The sequence below is a fragment of the Rhinolophus sinicus genome, chromosome 10 (genome assembly GCF_057876585.1).
Source record: "Rhinolophus sinicus isolate RSI-liver-muscle chromosome 10, RSI-T2T, whole genome shotgun sequence".
NCBI lineage: Eukaryota > Metazoa > Chordata > Mammalia > Chiroptera > Rhinolophidae > Rhinolophus > Rhinolophus sinicus.
The window spans coordinates 7,335,969-7,352,650 of NC_142510.1; the positions used below are offsets into that span (position 1 = coordinate 7,335,969).

Below are 16,682 nucleotides of genomic sequence, written 5' to 3' on the forward strand. Positions count from 1 at the left end.
CAAATTAGGAGTCTGAGTTGCTAAGGGGGGTCAGCAGGAATGCAACAGAATTCCACTGGAAGGACAAAATTACAAAAAGAGAAAATAAAAAATCACGTTTCACTCCAAAGACAGCCAAGCCCACAGATACGATGCTGCGACCTGGGCAGCTGACAGCAGCCCCATGGCTGACCACAGTCAAGGCAAAGCTTTCCGGCAGTGACGCCAGCCTAAAGCAGGAGGGCACCCTGAAGGGGACACTCATGGACACGCCCTGGGGAACAGGCTGGGCTGGGTCTCCGGCCAAGCTAAACACGGCCTTCCTGGGCTAAGCACCGCGGAGTCCCAGCTCTGCCCGCCACCAGCTGCACGATGCTGGGCAAGTCCCGTCGTCACCTGTCTGTCAAATGGGGTAGCAGCAGCCCCTCCCTCCGGGGACTGCTGTGGAAAGCGAGTGGACGTGGCCAGGGGCAGACGACTTAGCAGTAGCATCACCATGACTTCCCCAAGTGCTTCCTGATGGTGTGAAGAGCCCAGCCCAAGCCCCCCACCGCCAGCTGGCGCCGTGCAGCACTGCCTCGGTGCCTGATGCTTTCCTGCAGCCTTTGCGTGTCACTGCCCCTCTCCCAGGAGCGCCTACCCTCCTCGCCAAGCACCCCCTGCAAGGGTTTCCTTAGGTCCGCTGCACCCGCCCCTCAGCTCTTCCCTCCTCCGACACCCTCTACACCATGACACCCTCTACACCAGGCCCCCATCCCATTACACTCACACCCTAGACTCTCCCCAGCAGCCCCCCCCGCGCCCCCCAGGCATGGACAGGGAGGAAACAAACATCTATGTGAATTACAGTGGGCCCCAGGCCCTGTGGTTCCAGGGGAGGAGCGAGGCTGTACTCTGTGATCAGAACCTCGATGGGCCTTCCTGCTTCGGGGAGCCCACGCCAGGTCGGGGTGGGGGAAGATCACTGTGAGGTCACTCACTGCCCACAGGTAACAAAGAATACATCATCCCCACGTGACCCAGCGGCCTTCCTTTTTCCCCATCCAACCATTCTTTGTTTCTGTGTTTTATCACCAGCATTATTTCCACTGGGTTTTGTGGGCAGGGTCTGCATGACGAGAGCTTGTAGCTGCGGAGCCCCGAGTGCACAGGCACAAGCACTTTATTCGTATCACCTCGTTTAGGCCTCACAACAACCGATGGTACTGGCTCTTAGAACTACGTTTCAGTGATGGGGAAACTGAGGCACGGCGCAGCGCTCGGTCCCCTTCACCTTTGACTCCCCAGCATGTACCGGCATGCGACAGATGCTTGGTAAACATTTCTGGACTGAATAAACAAATCAATAGAGAAGTGAGGCTTGTCTAAATTCCATCTGGAACGTTCCAATTACCAAGTCAGTCACTGAAGGTCTAGTAGATACAACTAAGTGAGAAGTTTCCCCTTTCAGGAAACTTGAGGGTTTGTGTTGGCTGTCACTCCTTGAGGTTAGGGGGCAGTGGGCTCAGGGAGCCACCAGTGTAATGGCTGCGGGCCCCACCATCTCCTCCAAAAACTGTATCATCAAACCCTCGGTCAGGCAACCGGCCAGCTGCTGGGCCTTGCCGCCTCCCTCTCCATCATTACTAGGCCCCCTTCAGGCAGCCCAATGTTTGGAATTGCGTTGCCAGGCGACGAGCCAGACCTCCTCACTAATATTGAGAATCCCTTCCCATAATAGCCGAGAATAAAAAGGACCTGGTCAACAAGGCCTATTGACAGCCGAGGATGTTTTTTCTGGCCCTCTCTGCCCTGGCACAAGATCAAAAGTGAGGCGAAATCAAAAGAAAACAGTCGGGTTGATTGTCTGGGCTTACCTCTCTCTCCACTACCCGTCACTCCCCACCCCCCACCAATAAAAAGGTATAAGAAAGCAATGATTAGATTTCGAATGCTGAATAAATATCCATGGATAATCCATTATATCGCATGAAAAACAATGACACAGGAGAAATCTTTTCTGATGAGCTGTATATTCCTTTTCAGAACAGGGCCCGACACCTGTACCCGCCCTTCAGAAAGCCAATGTACTATAGTCATGCTGGTGGGGAACAGGATATTCTGTGCAGGCCTGATGTTTTTCAACTAGAAGAGACCATTGCTCCAACCACCACCACCCTCCCACCTCACTGTTAAAATAGGACGCCCGCACTGGACATCAAAATTGAGATGGCAAAAACCCACAGCTCCAGAAGCGAAGCCGCAGAGGAAAGCAAAGAAAGGGCCAGAGCGCCCCCTGCTGGCTCCAGGGCTGCTCTTCCCGCAACCAGCAGCAATGGAGCCACTTCCTGCTTCCAAATAATCAGTCAAACAAAAGAAATGAATTCAAGAGTAGAAACTCATTTTTAAAGAGTAAGTGAAGGGATGTGAGGCTGACGTGAGTACCAATAAAGACTGACTGAAGGCATTTTCAACAGGTCCCAGAAAAATAGCACCTGTGAGCTCATGGGCTGAATGTGATTATTTCTGCAGCTATTGGTTGGGGATCACGTATTCTGGTACCTCCTACACTTAATCCTTATGCACCTAAAGCCCCCTGAACCATCTTCATTTCAGAGGTGATGGAACTAAATAGCTCCCAAGTACACACACAAGGACAAATGCTTTCTGGGATCTATCGTTTCGTTTAGGTCAGTTTGTCTCCTAAGTTTCATTCCTTGAGCTGAAACAAAATATGGTTCCTGGAAAATAGCCGCCCGCCTCCTTCTCGGGGTTCCCCATCCTTGGCGCTGCTGACACGTTAGGCGGGTAACTGTCTTGGGGTTGGTCCTGTGACTGCAGGACGTTTAGCGGCGTCTCTGGGATCACCCTCTACATGCCAGTAGCACCCCCGCCCAAGCTGTGACAACCCAGAACGTCTCCAGACATGGCCAAATGTCCTATGGGGGTTGAAATCTCCCCCAGTTGAGAACTACTGCCCTATCTGATCAGACTTCCATTCTTGAGGCCTCCCGTGTCACAGAAAGAATGTAGGGATTAATCTCCTCTTAAGTAGAGGAAAGACTAAGGAGTAGATGGCACATAAAGCAGGAAATCAGAGCTGCCCACGTGCAGGTCAACAGGAAGCCGCGGATACCATCTTCAGGAGGCTTAGCCACCACGGTCCCTCCGAGGACGTTAATCACAGAAGCCCCTCCCGGTTACTGAGCATTGAACACGCTGGGCACTTTGCGAGACCGAGAAGCCCCCTCATAAACCCCACGCTTCCGCTGCACAAAGTGGGGCCGGTCACTCCCAGCACAGCAGCCTTACAGCACCTACCTTCCCTTCTTCATCCTTTAGGAGAGCACTGTTTGTGTCGCAAACACCACTGTTTTCCTTCCTTAGCAATGAAAACCCTAATTGGGATGGGGGCGGGGGGGCACACGGCCTCCTAGGCCTAGGGACTGATGTTAGCCATATGAGTGGGGTACTGTGTGCACCTTCTAGAAAAGGTCCTTATAGCTGGAGGGTGAGGGTGTCACGATTTTTGGACCATGGACCCATTCTGCAGTCTGGTGAGGCTCATGGGCCTCTTAGAAAAAAACCAAAAATGTTTTAAATTACATAAAATAAGACATACAAGATTACAAAGGAAACTGATTATATTGAAATAGCGTTACCACATTGTGGAAACAACACTGGCATAATAATAACAATTCTTTATCATCACATTGAAAAAAAGACATATTTTTTAGCAGAAATGACATCCTGAGATTCTTTTTTTTTCGTGGCACAATTGATGCAGGTACCTGTGACTTCTTTCAGTGACATAGTCACCTATTTTCTAACACAACTGCAATTTCTATGGTTTGCCGCTGCTTTCCCAATTAAGAAAATGCTAAATTTCAATCAGAGGCTACACGAAAAGGATGTAAAATTTTTCCCTATGTAAGTTCGGATCCCTGAGTCTTATCTATGGAAATGGAGGCTGTTTCTCCCTTCCCCCTGCTTCCTTCCTGCTACCTGGGATGCGGAAAAGATGGCTGGAGCTAAAACAGACATGGTGGACTATAAAGCAAGACAGAAGGAGTCCTGGGCTCCGGTGACCATGTTGCCGCACACCAGCCCCAGCCTGCCTACCTCTGGACAGAGAGCATTTCTATCTCATTAAGACACAGATGGTTTATCCTTTATTATATAAAGCCACTCAGACCTAATCCTAATTGCCGCGTCTCTAATACTGTTTCTGAGTAGCGAGGTAGGAAAGTTTCAACCTCATCATTAGCCATCTCCATTCATCTTTGAGAAACACACGTTTCCTTACAGGAAGTAAGACACTTGGGGTTACAGAGGAAACCCAACTAGGACAGTTCCTCTGTAGCTGACAGCATTCCAAAACCCTGAACACGAGAAGGTTCCCTTCTAACTCAGTGCGGCTCCACTCCTGAAGTGTGTCCTTTCAAGCGTGCACACACCTGCACGCCACATGTTCACCATGGCCCAGCAAGCCTACAGTCACGCACTCCCAAGTCCACGACCAAGGACACACACACCTGCCTTTATCCCACGCTTCGCAAAGTCTGCAGTCACGCAGGGGCAAACACAAAGGTACAGACATGGCGTGCCGGCGCTGGTGGAGGTGACTCAGAAAGTACTTACGGATTGTCATCGACTCCGGCACCGAGGCAGAAGGTAACAGGCTGCTCAGGGGACTTCCTTGGCCCGGAGGACTGGCTTCCACACTGGGAGAAAGGCAGGCAGAAAGAAGTTACATGCGGTGACCTGAAGAGCACAGCCTCCCCATTCAGAAAGCTCGCTGCTGCTAATTTATACAGGTGCACTTTGGACAGGAACAGAGAGCAGCCGTTGAAATTACAGTCAGTCTTCATTATTTGAGGGTTCCATACCTGCAAATTCACCTGCTCTCTAAAGTTTACTTGCCACCCCAAAATCAATGCCTACAGTGCTGTCAAGGTCACTCACGGATGGGAGCAGAGCGACCAAACGTTTGGGTCACCAGACACACTTGCTCCCAGGTGACAGCAACAGAGTGGGCTCTGCCTTCTTCACTGTCCTACTGTCCCCGTGTCCTTTAGGCGGCTGTTTAGTGCCACACTGTTCACAACCTCATGCTTTTTCCTGGTGATGTTGCTGCTTAAAAAGGCCCCCAAACGTGGTGCTACAGTGCTGTCTGGTGTTGTAAGAGCAAGGAGGCTGTGACGTCCATTACAGAGAAGACACGGGTGTTGGGTAACGTTTGTCCCAGCACGTGTTACAGGGCTGTTGGCCATCAGTTCAACGTCAGTGAATCAACAATACGTATGTCAGATAAGATGTCTTTAAACAGGGACAGACAGGAAGCAAGGTTATGTGCTGACTGGCTGACAAAACTGCAGGGCCCAGGGGCTCGTAGGCACCTAACCCCGTATTTCCCCCAGAAGCAGCGGTTCAGTCTTCATGGGAACTTTATAGAACAGAATTACCACAAATAATGAGGATGGACCATATATTTACAAAGAATTTGCAACCTGAAAAAATTACACATCTTCCATGAAAACAGCATGGCCATAACGTGGTTAGCACGCGCGCGCGCACACACACACACGACTTAGAGAAAAGGGACCAAAATATCAACAATGAAATGGAGTTGGTGTTAAGAATGACATTTTTTTCATTTAATGCTGCGTTTTCCAATTTTTCTAAAATTGTGCTGTTGCACAAAGGACTCAGAGTCCTGCACGGGCCTGGTGACAGCGATCCTTCCTCACATTGTACTAAGTGGGACAGCCCTCTACAGGTAGAGTGGTGTTCAGTGAGCAGAGCCCCATCTATTCAGGGCGAGGTCACACCACCAAGCATGGTGTGGGGTAACCGTTGACTCCCAGCCTGGAGCTAAGGTTGCAAATGTAGACGTGACGTCTCCCCAGGACACCAAATGAAAACCATGAGGAGAAAGAAGGAAGAAAATGGCAACAGCAACAAGAAGCATGCGTAAGGGGGACTTTGGTGTCCACCTTGGCCTGGCCACCAAACAGCCAATGACTTTGGGCAAGTCTTTGAGATACTTTTATTTGAAAAAATGAAATCAATATGGCACTTACGTCTAAGTGCCAGACTAAACACTTCTGAAGTATACGCTATCTCAGTAGCTTAAATATTATACGATACTAAAATTGTTCGACATTATTATCAAATACTAAAATTCAGCACACAATAATGGAGGAGGTCCCAGCAGTGTACAAACTAAGGTGGCATGCACACGAAGTTCGACAAATCGTGTTTCTTACAGTCTCGCGTGCTCTGAGATCACGTCACATTCTGCGACGTTAAGACTCGACCTGAACACCAATGTGAAGGAAGGCCTTCCCGTCCATCCTAGCAGGTGCGCTCCTATCTTTACAAGAGAATCAGATGCTGAGTTGTGACGAGGACTGTTTCACTCACCTGTACCGAGGTCCGGGCTCCGGGAGAACGTGGTCCTCGGGTCCCGTCCCATTCTCCAGGCTTCCAAGGGGGGCATCTGCGCACGACACAATTGCAGACGGACAGTCAGGTCCCTGTTTTCATTGCATTCTCTCCAGGAGACAAGGACACAATGCAGACATGGGCTCATCGGCTACATCAGCTGACTTAGAAATGTTTTCCTCCTTGGCACACTGGATTTTTAGCTGCTGCCCGCTTCGTTTTGTTCGGGCTACAATCTCCGATTTTACATCAGTCACTGGTAGAAGGCCCTATTCTCTCACTTGACCTTTTTGACCTTGAGCCACCTAGAATTTCCCAGGAACTCCATATTCAGAGCCAACCTCAGAATCAGGGAATAGTAAATAAATCAGCTTTCTGTTTCACAGAGCTGCTCCTGGCTGCAGTGGCGCAGGACGGACATGAGAGGGCAGCACAGTCTAATCGCTGACAGCGTCTGCTCAGGTCAAAACAGACTGCGGTTTTCTAAAAAGCCAATTGCCCTGCATTAAGTGGCACGTGGGAAAGGCCACAAATCTCTAGAAACAATAGGCAAGAGGCACTAAAGATTTTCATAAATCTATTAGCTGCCGTTCAAGCCTCTTTCCAGGAAAAAGGGCAAATCTTCAGCCCCTTGGGCCGGATGGTGACATTACTGCCGGTGTCAGCCAGAACATTTGCTCAGTGGAGAAACGTCTGGCTTGTCAATGTCCACCACAGAACCAGGCCTGGATTAGCACAGGGGACACAGAGATGGAAGGGAGCAATCCGGTGTCCCTAAGCCACCCATCATACCTCCTCCACATCATTCCTGCTGTTTGTGCTGGTTTTGTCCTGCTCAAGACTCCCCAGCTCTTAAGGGGTTGAACTAAGGGAACTCTAAGGGGAAAAAAGGGTTTTTCACCTTTTTTTCACCCTGCTGTCCCCATCAAACTATTCCCCTCACTCCTACCTCTTTGAAGAAGTTCGAAGGGGAAACAGACAGTGTCTACGCGGCCGCCCCTCCCTCACTCCCGGGCCTGTGGTCAGCTTAAGGATGCAGGCTGTGCCCCCTGCCTGGGTTCAAGCCCTGCCTCCCACCTTTAATCCAGCAAGTCACCGAGGCTCTTTTTGCCTCGGTTTCCTCATCGATGAGATGGGATGACACTGGTGCCTACCACACAGCATTTCAATAACGCTGACCACGTAAGGAAGTTGTGATCCATGTGAAACCCAGTAAGAACGCCCAGTGAGCGATGGCTAGCACCGACTCGCTCTGTAGCCGCGCCTGCCTACCCCCGGCGCTCATCCTCCAGTCAACTGGAATTGCTCTCAAAGGACCCCCAGGCTCTCGTCCCCCGCTCCCCACCTTCCTGCAGCCCGTGACAAGGCTGAGCAAGCACGCCTCCTCGGAGCTCTCCCCTCTCAGCCTTCATCACACCACCCCTGCGTCCTCCTCCCACACCCTCCTTCTCATCCCTGAAGCGCGGCTCTGCGGCCTTTGCTCCCTTGGCGAGTCCGGCAAGGTCTTGGCTCCAGCTCTCACCTCTGTGCAAATGACAACTCTCCAGCCCTCATCTCTGGCTCAGACCGGAATCTTGAAGCCCAGCCCCACATTTCTAACTGCCTTCAGTAAGCGCTATGGGACGTCCTTCAGGGCCTGCCAACTGACCACACCTTCCAAGCCACTCTTGTCGCCACTTCCCACTGGGCTGTAAGCACAGAAGAGCGCTCCCTCCCGTCACAGAGCTTCGTGGTGCCTAAGACATTCCGGTTCCAACTAATTATGTCCCACTCCTGGCTCACACGCTGTCCCACTGCCACCCTAGGTCAAAGGCTTCAGAACTCTAGGAGTCTCCTGCAGCAGGCCCCCCAGTTCTGTCCCTCCCTGTCTCATCCATTCACTCCCATCTGTCAGACTGCACTCCCTGAAGCAGATGGGGACCCCAGCACACCCCTGGAAACCCACAGCTGGAAGAAAGGCCAACATCGCCCACCAGCATCCCAGACACAGTGCCTGGCCGCCCAAGTGGATTTCCCATCGTAACACGCCTGCGACCAGCTGACAGCTGTACGGGGCCTGAGGCAGCGGGCCCACAGAGCATCACAGGGACACAGGCTGTTTCACTCCCGCTCCAGGCCCCCTCTGAGGCCAGTACTTCTACTACCTTAATTTTATAGACGAGGAAACGGACCTCGCGGATTTAAGTGACTTGTCCGAGACCACACAGCTGAAGTGCGAAGATCTGAACCTGGGCCAGCGGCAGAGCGGAGCCCTTGCCCACTTCAGTCTCTTGCTCAGCTGATCCGAGATACCTGCTTCTCCCTCTACACATCCGTGGTGGCCCTGCCTCTATTCTTCCATCCACATTGTGTCCCCAGCCAGATATCACGCCCTACAGCATGCCCACGTCCCCACCTACTGCATCCATCCACGCACCACTCAGCAAAGGCTTCCTGAGCCCAGCTGGGGGCCTGACTGGCCAGGGTCATGGTCACACTGGAATCGAGACACACAGTCTTGCTCTCATGGGCAAGACTAATGGGGGGAGAGGGGGACAGGCATTAACAAGTAATTACACAAACACACAATGACAAACTGAGGTCAGCGCCCTGGAGACACACTGGGTTGACAACATCATGAAATGTGACTCCTGGCCTGCCTGGGGAGGGGACAGGGAGGTAGTCCCACCGGGCATGCGTGACCTGAAGGTACGGGAAGGAAGGCTGGGGGAGCATGAGGAGAGAGATGATGGTGCGCTCGGTGTGAGGAAGCAGAAGCAGGCTGGTGTGGCTGGGGACACCGAGCAAAAGGGAAACGGAAGGACACGAGGCTGCTGGGGTGAGCGGGGGCCGGGGTGGCCACGGGGAACATTCTGGATTTCATCCCAGGTGTGGTGGAAGGGTCTGGAGCAGGGGAATGAGGCAATCTGACTCACACTCTTAAAAATCACTCTGGCTACTTAAAGAAGAATGGATGGGGTGTGGGGCAGGAGTGGAAGCGGAGAGAGCGATTGAGAGGCTGTTTTGCAATAGCCCAGGCAGGAGATAAGGCTGAGTTAGAACAGGGTGGTGAAAGGATTCAGGGCAACACACTCGACCACTCATTCCTTTCTCCTTCACCTCAGGTGATCAGATGATGTCCCTGTCCCCTCCTTGCACACAGAACTCCAGGGAGGCTCTGCCTTTGGGTCCCCCAGAGCCTGGCACAGTGCTGACCCAGAGCTGAATCGCCCACTGAATGAGCAACAAACCATGCACACGACCCACGTACATGGTGTAGAAACCACACAAAGCAGGCCCTGAGGCCACCGCAAGTGTCGTGACATTCCAAATAGTAAAATCAGTCCCTGGAAGCCAAGCTGTGCCACTAACCATCTCAGAGGAGAGCGGCACAGCCACAGACCTCACCCTCAGCAAGTAACGGCAGGACGAGGAGACGCTGAAGAACGTCAGACCCGAGGGAGGGGAGGCTGAGGTTTCCAATACACAGCGGCCATGGGACACTGCCCTGCTCTTGCTAAACCGCACACTAGACACAGGCCCGCAGCGAGGGCATGGGCAGCACCAGTTTCCCACGCACCCTGTGCCGCAGGCGCTTTGTTCACCTCCATGTTATTCTCAGTTGGAAAGGACGTCGGGGGCTCTCTCTCCCTTGCAGCCTCCAAGAGACGGCGATAAAGGCGCTTTGCTCTGTTGCAGGTAATGCTCACAGCCGGAGGAATGACTGTATCCAGTCCCCCATCTGCTTGCCTGGGTCTCGTGGGACCATCAGCGGGCATCTCCCCTCGCGGGCCCCTCCCTAACTGCAGCAGTGCAGCCCAAAGCGCGGGCCCCTGCCCCACAGAGCTGCCTCCTCCGAGATTTCAGAAAGAGAATTCTGAGTTCAGGGTCCCCTTCTCTGCCGCTTTCTCCCTCCCAAGATTTGGCTTCCACAAGAGGCCAGGGAAGGGCCCCCCTGCGGGCAGGCTGGTCCCAGCACCACCTGGGCCACGTGCCTCCCGTGGAAATGGGGCGTCAGGCCAGGAGGGACTTGATGCAGCTTGGCATTCCCATCAGGTAACAGAGTCTCCCCACTCTGATTCTAGTGTCTTCATGCAGCCCTAGAATAATCTGCCTCACCATGCAATGTTCCTGCCCACGCGAGGTGGCCCCTCAGGCTGTCACAAGCTTCTAAGACTCCTGGCAGCTTCGTAACTGTAGTAAATAACACAGTTGGCAGGCTGGCTCCTACACAGCATCTCTGGAGGGGTAAACGAGATAAGCTAGAGCTCAGGTCCCATCAACAGTGACAAGGGGGAGCTTCCGGGTGTGTGAGGCCGACAGCCAGAGGTGGGACCGGGTGATGTCTTCTCTCCAGGACCCTGGAAGCTGGCCAGAAGCTACTTCCCCTGGAGACACTGGTCGACAGAAAGCCCAGAGGGGGAGGAAGAACGCTGGGTTCCCTAAGGCTAAAGCCCAACTAAATGGCAAATTGCATTTTGGAGCAGCCAGCAAGCCGCCCCCAGCATCTGATGGTTAGAGGAGCCCAGGTAAGAAACGAAAAAGCCGCTGGAAACAAAACGGACTGTCCAGTACACACACCTAACAGCCCAGCGATACTTCACAACCCAACTGCAAGGTCCCTCCAGGGGATCACGACTTGGAAGCCATGAACGAAAACATCAGAATGTGGTCCTGCACACACATTAGGACCCCCTGCTCTCTGCAGACCCCCAGCCCCTTCTCAGACATTCTGCCCACGTCTGCACTGCCACTGAATGGGCAGTGGCCTCTTGGACCAAGGGAGGTCACCTTAGAAAGGAGCTCACTGTGTTGGCCAAGGCCTGCCAGCTGTCCTTGGGGCTTTCAACAGAGACCCAGAGAGAAGCGCTGGCTGGGAGGGAAGGTCACAGGCTCAGACCATGATGCTGGCACCTCAGCCGAGTACAGGCCAAAGGGGAGGGGCTGAGAATGATGAGGGAGCAGAGACAGACCCGGAGAAAGAGGAGACGGGGGCAGATCCCGTAAGGAAGTGGGGCGCAGAGTGAGGAAGACGGCAGGACCTCGCCAGGTCACGAGTCTTCTCCATTCCGCGTCCAGCGGCCAGGCCACACGGCTGCCCACAAAGCGTCCTGTCACGTCAGCGCTGCAGAGTTGGCAGTGAGTGTCGCCGGGCACCTTTCCCACAGGACCTTCGGGACCCTTCAGCACAGAGCTGAGAGGACGGTGGCACAACAACGACCCCCCCTTCCTTCCTCCCGGGCCGTGGTCAATGAATGAGTTTCTGGTGCGTCCCTTGCGGCCCTGCACTGAGTCCGGGCCATTAGCATCACCGTCTAGCACTTTCCTGAGGAGGAGCCCGGCCTGGCGGATGGAAGCCACTGAGCCGAGCCCTCATTAGCCTCATGCATAGTGGGAACAGCCCGCTCAGAGCCCCTCCTCTGCACCTGAGCTGGTCTGAGGGGTTTTCTGCTCCCTGCCAGGGACAAGAACTAGTCTGTCATCCGGTTCAGAATGTCAACAGCTTCCTGAGCAGTAGGTGGGCCCTGCCAGTTTCTTAAACCTGGCCCTGGGAAGATAAGAAGGGCACTTAGGTCAGGGGGGCAGGGAGGGGGGCGGAGGCCTCCCTGAACCGGTGGTGCTGCGGGGAAGGGAAGGTGACCAAGCACTTCTCTGCGCCAGGCCGTCAGCTGCACTGCACACCCAGCCCCGTGGGCGAGCCGGGCTCATCCACGTGCCACCCCACGTGCACTCCCCGTGACTGGCTCTCGCTAAAGAAGACAGTAACAAACCACACACAAGCCTGCTCAACAGCAGAACAGGTCAGAACTCCACAGACAGGTGTTCAGCAAGCTGCTCCCTGACCCCCGAGCACTTTGTTGCCAAGGGTGCCAGGGCCTTGAGCTCTGGGTTCTGTCACCTCCCCCCTCCTAAGAGGCAAAAATACTGGTCACCGCTTGTGGTCAGCGTATACATGACCAAGTTCAACAAATCACTGGCAAGAAGAAAAACAGGCCTGAGGGCTCCCTGGTGACTTGCCAGCCCATTCTGCCCAAAACTCACTCAGGCGAGGGCACCTCAAATCACCCAGGCTCAGCAGGAAGGAAAGCCAAACCCCCCGTCACCCCTAATCTCAACAAGCCCCTCCTGCCCGGAGCCCCACGCCTCCTTGGTCCCACTCCCACCGGCAGAGGGGACCCAGACGCCCTGCTGGTTCTCGGAGCCCAAGCCTGGCTGGAGGGAAAGAGCGGACAGGAGACACCCACCTGCAGGGCTGTAGGAACCCACTCCGCTGACCGGGAAGAGGACCTCCGCGTCACCGTGAAGCATCTGCAGCGGGGCCCAGCTGTGCCTCTGGGAGACGCAGGTGTTCCCGTCCAGTGACCTACAGAGAAAAAATGCAGCTGTGTTGACAGGGTGGAGGGCCCCAGATGGCTCAGGTCGCCGCAAGCCTCTGCTGGGCCTCTCACAAGTTTCCTCCTGGGAACTAACCAGGCCAAGACGGGCTGAGCATCAGAGGAGTCGCAGGTGGAGTCGGGAGCATGGAGTCCGGAGCCAGACCCCTTGCATTTGTTCCTTCCACCGGTGTTTACTGAGCACCTACTATATGCCAGGCCGTGTACAGCACAGACATTTTGTGTTGGCAAAAGAGCCAGCAGCTGGCGTTTATCCTGCCCTCATGGAGCTTACACAGTCTGGTGGGGGACACAGACATGAATCAAATAATCCCCCTAGAAGGTGTAAAATGGCAGCTCAGATTTCTGGACCTGGTCAGGAAGGTCATGGAAGACTTCGTGGAAGAAGGGAGGTTTGAGATGAGAGCTGAAGGGAGCACACAAGTTCCCTGAGTGAAGGGGAAGGACAAGAGGGATGGAGGAGGGAACAGCATGGGCAAAGCGCTGAAGTGGGCGGAAGCACGGTGTGCTCCGGGTTCTGAAATGGGGGCAGCCGCGTGACCTTGGGCTGCGTCATTTCACCTTGCTGGTTCTCCAACCCTCCTGGGTGAAAGGGCAGAATCAGACCAGATCATGTCTGGGGTCCCGTCCAAGAAAGGGGGTCGGCTCAAATATTAACCAGGCTCATATGATCTGTTATATTGTCACTTTATCCACAAAGGACAAAAGTAACCTGTACGATCTTCACAATGCAGGCTGATTCAGCTAAATTTGTTTGACACAGTATTTGCCTCTTGGCAATTGGGAAATATTAATAAACACCAGGATACATTTGTGTATTTAAAGTCTATAAAATCACTTTGCAAGTCAATTGTGAAGCCCAAAGCAGATCAGATCACAACCATAGCTACCTAATAGAGGAAGGGAGTAGGGAGGAGGAGGAGGGGAAAGGGAGCGGGAGGGAGAGGGCGAGGGAAGGGGGGAAAGAGAGAAAGAAGGGAGGAGAGAGGAGGAAAAACAATCTCAGAGATTATGTGACTGTGTGAGGTCACCAGCCCTGAGGACAGAACCAGAACTTGTGGGATTCGAGCCCAGGTGTTCCAAACCCAATCACAATGGGTGTCCCGGGCACTGCCCACCGTGACATCATGTACAGTTTTCCTTTCTTTTAGAGCAGGAATCAACAACATTTTTCTATAAAGGACCAGATAGGAAATATTTTAGGCTTCGTGGCCATACATTCTTTTTTTTTTTTTTCCAACAACCCTGTAAAAATGTAACAACCATTCTTAGCTTGGAGGTGGATTTGACCTGCAGGCATAGTTGGCCCCCTCCTCTTTCAGGGGCCATCATGCAGAGATTCTGCTTTCAGCCCTCTCTAGCTTTTGGTCATACATTTGGCACTGAACAAAAATCTTTCCAGAATTTTACAAAATGTATCATTCAACCCTACAAGTAACACACACAACGAGACTCTCAGACGGCAGATTGGGGCCCAAAAGAGGAAGCCCCGTTCTTAGATGAACTTGGCTGTGCCCCTAGAATCTCTACAGAGGCCCTTTCCTGAGGCTCCGATCCAGCAGCTGGTGACCAAGGGGACCTCCAGACACCCAGAGGTGGTCACAGCACCCTCAGGAGAAGGCGGCAAAACCACCAGTCCTTTCCCCACCACTGCACTGGCTCCAGGTGGGTGGATTAGCTGCCCTGATTTCTGAGGGGAAATCTTGCCACTTTCCTGAAACATATGCAGGGCGCAAGGTGAAGCCAGGCCCCAGCAGCTGGGGTTTGGAACCCAAGTAAAAGTGGCCACGGGCCACCACCTCAAAAATGAGTTACACTGTGTGATCCCTGAGGCTGAGAACAAGTCAGAACATGGTGCCACCATTGGCTGAAAAACATTCATTAGAAAAGTAAGACACGTGTTGGAAAACCTAGAAAATACCAAAAAGAGGAGGGGGGGAAAATTACACCCAAAGCCACATTACCCAAAACACAACTGAGTCAGACACTACTTCCTTAGTCTTTTTTCTTTCTTTCTACCTACACTTTACAAGGTCACAATGAAACTAAACGCAGGATCTTATATGTGACTCTTTCATTCAATATTAATTCACAAGCTTGTCTTCATATTATTTGGACACTCTTAAACGTGTTTAAAAGGTTTAAGATCCTAAATGTTAAGATGCTAAGGTTTAAACAACGCGATACTCTGCTGCTAATTGTCCTCTGTGGTTGCACATGTAGCGCCAATGTTTTGCTTCTCCAAAGGACTTTGGTACCCAGATGCAGCAACCTTTTTCCTGAGACTCTGCCCTCAGCGTAGGTCTCCCGAGATTCCCCAGCAGTGGAATTGCTAAATCGAGGGGGATAAATGTTTTAGGGCTCCTGACGTTGTGTCAAACTGTTTTCCCAGAAGGCTGTCAACACTCCTGGCTATGTCGGAAGCCGCTTCTGTGCACCCACTGTGTGCCTGGGAGATACCAAGCCTGAAGACATACTGAGAGCACGTTGTACCCAGGGCACTAATCCAGGGTTCGCTGTTTGTCCAGCTCGCACTTTAAATCTTGACAAATATTATGGGCAAATTATGGTATCTGGTTTCACTTTGCATCTGCTTAATTATTAGTGAGGAGCAACATTTTCCCTGTTTGTAATTCTTTTCGACTTAAGTTTTCACACCACTTCCCTACCAGTGTCACGGAACACGTAAGAAGTGACAGAAAAACTCCTTTCGATAATATATTATCCGCTTTTAAGGAAAAAGACAAAAAGCAAAGCCAACACTTGTAAGTATTGAGGCAGGTGGGACAAGATTTTCCTCCGTCATCAAAGAACTGCTTCAAACAGGCATTAAAATGTCACTTTTGGCCAACAGAGCATCTTAGAGACAATCTCGCGTCCCCACGTTTCTCCTGGCCTGGCCATGTCCCCCTCACAAAGTTGGCTGTGCTGCTAAACTGCTAAAGTATGGGCCCCTTCATGCTCTGAAACCCTTCATGTGAACATTAGCTTAGAATCAAAAGGAAAGTATTCCTCAGTGGCCACCTCATCATTCCTCTGCGCTTTCCCCAAGATGCTCGGTGGAAGCTTCGCTCAGGACCCCCGTTAGGCTGGGAGAGGCTGTCTGTCACCTCAGGAGGCTCGAAGGGCCTGGGCTCTGCAAAGGTCACCCTGTACTGTTTTGTGTTTTACACATCACAAATGCAGGCGGCTACCCTGGCTTGCAAGCTGTCCTCCCCTCAACAGCACCAGGCTCGCAGAAAGAGAAATGACTGTGTTTGAGGCCAATAAAAAAAACCCACAAAGCGAATCAACTCAGAGAGGCACCCACCTACACAGACATAGAATGCAAGTGGCATTTCCTAAAAGGCCCAGATTAAGAACTAAAGGCAGGTGTGATGGTTAATTTTAAGGGTCAACTAGACCACAGTAGCCAGATATATGAACTAGAAGTTCCTGGGGAGGTATTTTTTAGATGTGATTAACATTTAAACGAGTAGACCTTGAGCAAAGCAGATTACCCTCCAGATTTGGGTGGGCCTCATCCAATCAATTGAAGGCCTTACTGGAAAAAGACTGACGTTCACCAAAGAAGAAATTCTGCCAGTAGACTGCCTTAGGACTTGCACTGCAGCTCTTCTTTGGGTCTCTAGCCTGCATTCTGGAATTGCCAAGCTTCTACAATCATGTGAGTCAATTCCTCAAAATAAATCTAGTTAGATGATTGATTGATAGATGAATAGACAGACAGACAGACAGACATCCTATTGGTTCTGTTTCTCTGGAGAACCCTGACTAATACAGCACGTCACAACACCTGGGTCCCAGGTACAAAAAAAAATCACAGCCTGTGAGCAAACACAATGCTACAGGGAAGCTACCCTCACAAATACTTCCGGAGAAAAAAGCCTCGTGCATGAAAAT

At 52.2% G+C, this 16,682-nt stretch overlaps 1 protein-coding gene across 4 annotated transcripts in view; it reads right to left on the reverse strand.

The window, feature by feature from the left end:
- Nucleotides 1-16,682, reverse strand: part of SNX29 (sorting nexin 29) — a 426,403-nt gene that overhangs the window by 353,142 nt on the left and 56,579 nt on the right. For all 4 annotated transcript variants that reach the window (XM_074322948.2, XM_019715145.3, XM_088801234.1 and 1 more), the window contains 3 exons: nucleotides 12,630-12,748; nucleotides 6,385-6,460; nucleotides 4,600-4,682 (listed from right to left, as the gene is read on the reverse strand). In XM_074322948.2, the coding sequence (XP_074179049.2) occupies nucleotides 4,600-4,682; nucleotides 6,385-6,460; nucleotides 12,630-12,748 (278 nt within the window). The remainder of the gene's footprint in view (nucleotides 1-4,599; nucleotides 4,683-6,384; nucleotides 6,461-12,629; nucleotides 12,749-16,682) is intronic.